The 4,545-nt window shown below is 52.1% G+C and overlaps 1 protein-coding gene across 1 annotated transcript in view; it reads left to right on the top strand.

The window, feature by feature from the left end:
- Positions 1–665: 665 nt before the first annotated feature.
- The window catches only part of IFT43 (intraflagellar transport 43), a 49,626-nt gene continuing 45,746 nt past the window's right edge, over positions 666–4,545 (top strand). The window contains exon 1 of the mRNA XM_035902027.1: positions 666–671. Within this exon, the coding sequence (XP_035757920.1) occupies positions 666–671 (6 nt within the window). The remainder of the gene's footprint in view (positions 672–4,545) is intronic.

Here is a 4,545-nt window from a genome sequence, read left to right as displayed (position 1 = left end):
GTGCTGAGCGCGAGTGATGAGCCGGGCAGAGCTCTCTTCGGAAGCAAGTCCGGGGGTCTTCGTGGCCTGGGAGAGATGGGTCCCAGGGGCACGAGGCCCTGGTGCCTGAAGCGGGGGTGTCTGGCAGCACCACAGCTGATGTGTGGCTGGAAACATGGGGTACAGCTGCGGGGAGCTTTGGGGGTCTGGGGCTGGGTGAGCGCTGCCGGCTCAGAGGTCAGTGGCTCACCAAAGATGTGGAGCGTGGAAGAGGTTCAGAGGAAATCCCTGGGGCTGCCAGGGGTGCTGCACGCCCAGTGAGCCCTGAACTGCTCAGTTTGTGTGTGCTTTGCTTGCGGAAGAGGAATTTGAGTTGCTTGATGGAGCAGACAAAGATGTAACAAGATCTAGTGGCTCTATGATGATGTCAGGCGAATCACGACTTGGATTAAGGTGCAAAGTCTGAGCACTGCCCTTAACTATCCATGGGATATTTTTATGTAGATTAGGATGGATGTTTCTACAGCTCCCCAGGCACTTCTGAAATGAATTCTGGATGCTTTTCCGCTCTGGGACCTCTTCTACCCAGTGTTAGGTTGGAGGTCACACTAAATGCGGTAGAACTGATTGCTTTGGACTTCAGCAATCCATTAGCTACAGTGCTGCACGGTGGGTTAGCAGTTAAGATGGAGGTAAGTGCAGGAATTATAAGAGATTAGTAGAGGAGTTCCCCAGTGTCTGGTCCTGGGCCCAGTTTTCATTAATGATCTTGGCACGCTGAAATGGATGCGCTAATGAAATTGGCTGCTTATGCAAAGTTGGGAGGCATTGTCAACAGAGGGGAGGACTGGGATATCCTATGGGAGGGGGCAGGCAATTTTGATGGCTGAGACGGTAGAAATGGGATGAAACGCAATAGTACAAAGCGTAAGGTTATGCCATTAATGGCTGGGAGCAGGCGCTTCTGTTATGAGTTGACAGTAGGGACTTCCCGCTTGGAAATAATAGCGGAGAAGAAGGGTGTAGGTGTGGTGCCGGTTCCAGTGTTGGGCCACTCGCTTTCTGCTCTGGGCATTGCTCTCTCTGGGACGAGGTGGGAAAGCTCCGTGGTCTGACGTGTGCCGGAACTGCTGCTGGTGGCTGCGAGCAGCAGCCTCTAACAGGTTGTGCGTCTTGGACATGCTGGAATCCAGCTGGGCTGAGGGAGAGCCCGACGAGGCTACTGAACGCATGAGTATCGTAGGAAATATTTCACACTTGGCAACTCTGATTGGGGTTTGACAGTCGGAGCTGGGGCTGATGTAACCCGGGCAGCGGCCGTTCAGGGACACCAAGACAGGCAAAAGCGTGGGCCTCTTCTGCCTGTCAGAGCCCCTTCCACCTTCCAGAGGGAGGAACCTTTTGTTTGAAGCTTTGCAATTGTTAGGAGATTTTTGTCCTAGAACCCGCACAAATAACAGAATATTTGCAGCTGTTTCCCTCCTCCAAAACCCTTTAGAGATGGGGTAAATACTCTGAGGTGCGTGGAGAAAAAAAAATAGCAGAAAAATGAAATGGAGGTGCTGGGAGCTGCCAGCGTGCTGCTAGCGTGGAGCAGGCTATGGCAGCAGTCTCCGCCAAGCACTTCGCTTCCCAGTGGAAGCTTAATGTTCTCAACGAATCAGCCCACATGGAAATCAGGAGTCTGGCTGGCCGCCTGATGTGAGGACTGGGTGAGGAAGAAAGGCGCAGCGCTGTGTCACTGGTTACTACTGGAATTGCCCTGCATCACATAAATCCTACTGCTGCTGGAGAGCTGCTTAACAAAACCTTTGGCCGCTCTGAATAAGTTGGTCATTGTTCTCCCCCGCAGCCGTGCTACCATGTGGGCTTCCCACCATAGCTGTAGCTTTAACTACGCGTGTGTGCCCTCGCTCTAAAGGTGGTCTAGGACCAGAAGCATGTGGGAGTGCTCAAGTGTGATTGCTTTCCCAGGCTCTCCCGGCTTTCTTGTGGGTGGAAGGAGGACCAGACACAAGCTCTATTCATAGGTCCGGTCAAGGAGTCATCAACAGCAAACAGAACTAGTGGGGGACTCTGTTAGTCCTACCCTGCCTGGTTGGGTTTGGGTTGAAACCAGATGGAGAGCGTCCATGCTTAGGTGTGCGAACTTGTCCGTGAAAGGAATGCTTGCGTAGTTCTTACTTGCTGCTCAGCTGCGAGGGGGTGGCAGCAGTGTGATTTATGGTGAGGACAGAACCGAACAAGTAGGGCAGGCTGCGAGCTGAGAATACGCCTGAAACCGTGCACTGGGAGAGGGGAGCTCTGGCACCTCAGACCTGAACTGGGCAGGAAGCAAGCACAGAAAATGGCCTTAGACAGCCACAGCAGCACCCGGCGTTTGCCCTCTCTTGTTCTTGGTTGAGCAGGGCTGCTCTAGGCCCAGGATCAAATGCTGCCCGCGGCATCACCAATAGGGCAGAGGACAATTAAGCTCTTCAGAAAAGGGGACCCTGACATTTAAAGCAAGCCAGATCCCTTTTAGCCATGACTAGAAACGATGGATGAAAACTCTTTCTCCCCCATTGCCCTCCCCAAGCAGGCAAAAATGTGTCAGGGTGGGTGACAAACCCCATCCTGATGAGTGGAGGAGTCCAGAGGGACTCAAGGGCAGATTTCAGGTTTCATCCTTTCTGCACATCTCCTCTTCTCTCTCACTGAGAATCCCTGAAGTCAGAAGTCAACGTTCTGAGGCAAGGCTCGATTCCCCGAGTGCTGAAATGATTTCTTTCCCACACGTGGACCCAACCCTCCTTCAGTCAGCCTGAGACTCCTGTCACAGGGTGGGCAGCAAGCAGCATGGTGGTGTGTCCTGGGGGGGAGCTGGGTGCTACTGGGGTGGTGTTTGGGATGGGGACCCGGGGAGATCGTGAGGAGGGGCTGAGGGGGGCGGGGGGCAGTTCCAGGTGAGTGAACCCACGGCTCCTGCTGCTTCAGCATCTGTCCGTCCAGGGTGGCACCCCTGTAGGGTGGCACCCTGTGCTGTTCCTACCCGGCCTCTGGTCGGAATGCCCCGCCAGTGCCCTCCTGCTTTAACAGACATCGCTCTGGACGCTATCGCGCTCCTCTTAGGGTGCTCGTTTTCTGATCACAAAGGTCAGCTCTAAGCGTACGCTTGTAGTCGGGTGCCCTGGAGTAGCTACTGCAACCTGGGGGCCACAGTCCCCTCCGCCTCCTGGTCGCTGCACCGTCGCGGCAGCTCTTCGGAGGAGTGGGTGGGAAGTGCAGGGCCACAGTCCCATGGCCCTGGTGGTGAAGCACGGGGCTGGGTGAAAACTGCCCTCTCTAGCTGATGGACACTCGAATCTGTAATTAAAAGAGAAGAACAGAGTATCTGGAAGACTGTAATTTCATAGAGCCTAACCAGCCTGGCTTCGAAAAAAGGAAAATCATGTCTCACTTACTGAATTCCTTCAACATGTCAAGGTTTGTAAAGGGAGATAATATCTTTTATTAGAGCAATTGATATAGCTGGAAAAAACAGACAAGTTTTCAGGCACAGGAACACTTCTTGTATGGTTTTTTTCCAGCTATATCAGTGAGTCTAATAAAAAGTTATTACCTCTGCCCACAAATCTTATTTCACTTAATCCTTAGATCACGACAGTCACAGCACAACTACTTGAAAATGTCAGTAAGGAACGGAAAAAAGGAGAATTATGTGACACAATTTGTTTAGACTTCTTAAAGTTCTTCATCCAGACCCATGAGCTTCTAAAGCTAAGCAGGTACGGAGTGAGATCTGGTGCCTTTCGTAAAAGGTGTTCCCAGAAGGCTTAAAACTTTAGGGTTACACGGTCAGTTTTTGTCATGGCAAAGTGTTAACAGTGTAGTCTGTGGTGTGCTACAGTTCTTGACTGTGGCAGCAGCAGAATCGGATGGCCATTATTTAGGCTAACGAGGATGGGTGAAGAGTGTGAGGTCAGAGAGAGAAAAATACAGGCAAATGGACAAAGCACTGGAGCGCTGAATGTTTATTTAACACGTGGAGCTAAACCCAGACCTATTTACAATTAATCCATACATCTGTCCAGCCAAGAAAGGCACCGGGGGTTGTTTTATGCAGCTCAGTGGAAATCTCTGCACAACTTACGCTCGAGAGGCGTGTGTGTAATGAGCGTTGCGCTTATATTTGATCCTTGGGACTGCCTCCACCCAGTGCTCTGGGGACCGGCTGCCCCGTCTGCATCAGACACGATCAGCAGACTTGGCAAAACCCTCTGTGAGGAGACAGATCGACAAGGCTGGGATTATCTGCCGTAGCGGGAACTTCAGAAGTGTAACGAGCTGGAGAAGACAGAGCGTTTTTCCCCCCTGCCACTACTGCCATTTGAAATTAAAAACTGGCAAAGGAGGACTTACGCGACGTATTGTGCTAAGAAATCATAAAGCCACCGTTAGTCAGGTCAAGATTTCAAGATCGCTGACGGGGCTGGATGTTTGTACGGCTACCAGGAGAGCCCAGCGTTGTAAGGCATTGCCGGCTGTTTGGCAGAACACCCAGCCTGCGCCGAGCCAGCTTTTGCG

This window comes from Egretta garzetta, unplaced genomic scaffold, assembly GCF_000687185.1.
Source record: "Egretta garzetta isolate BGI_Z169 unplaced genomic scaffold, ASM68718v1 scaffold79, whole genome shotgun sequence".
In the NCBI taxonomy this organism is placed as follows: Eukaryota; Metazoa; Chordata; class Aves; order Pelecaniformes; family Ardeidae; genus Egretta; species Egretta garzetta.
Note: the sequence above shows the minus strand (reverse complement) of the source record. Positions and strands in the feature narration are given on the sequence as shown.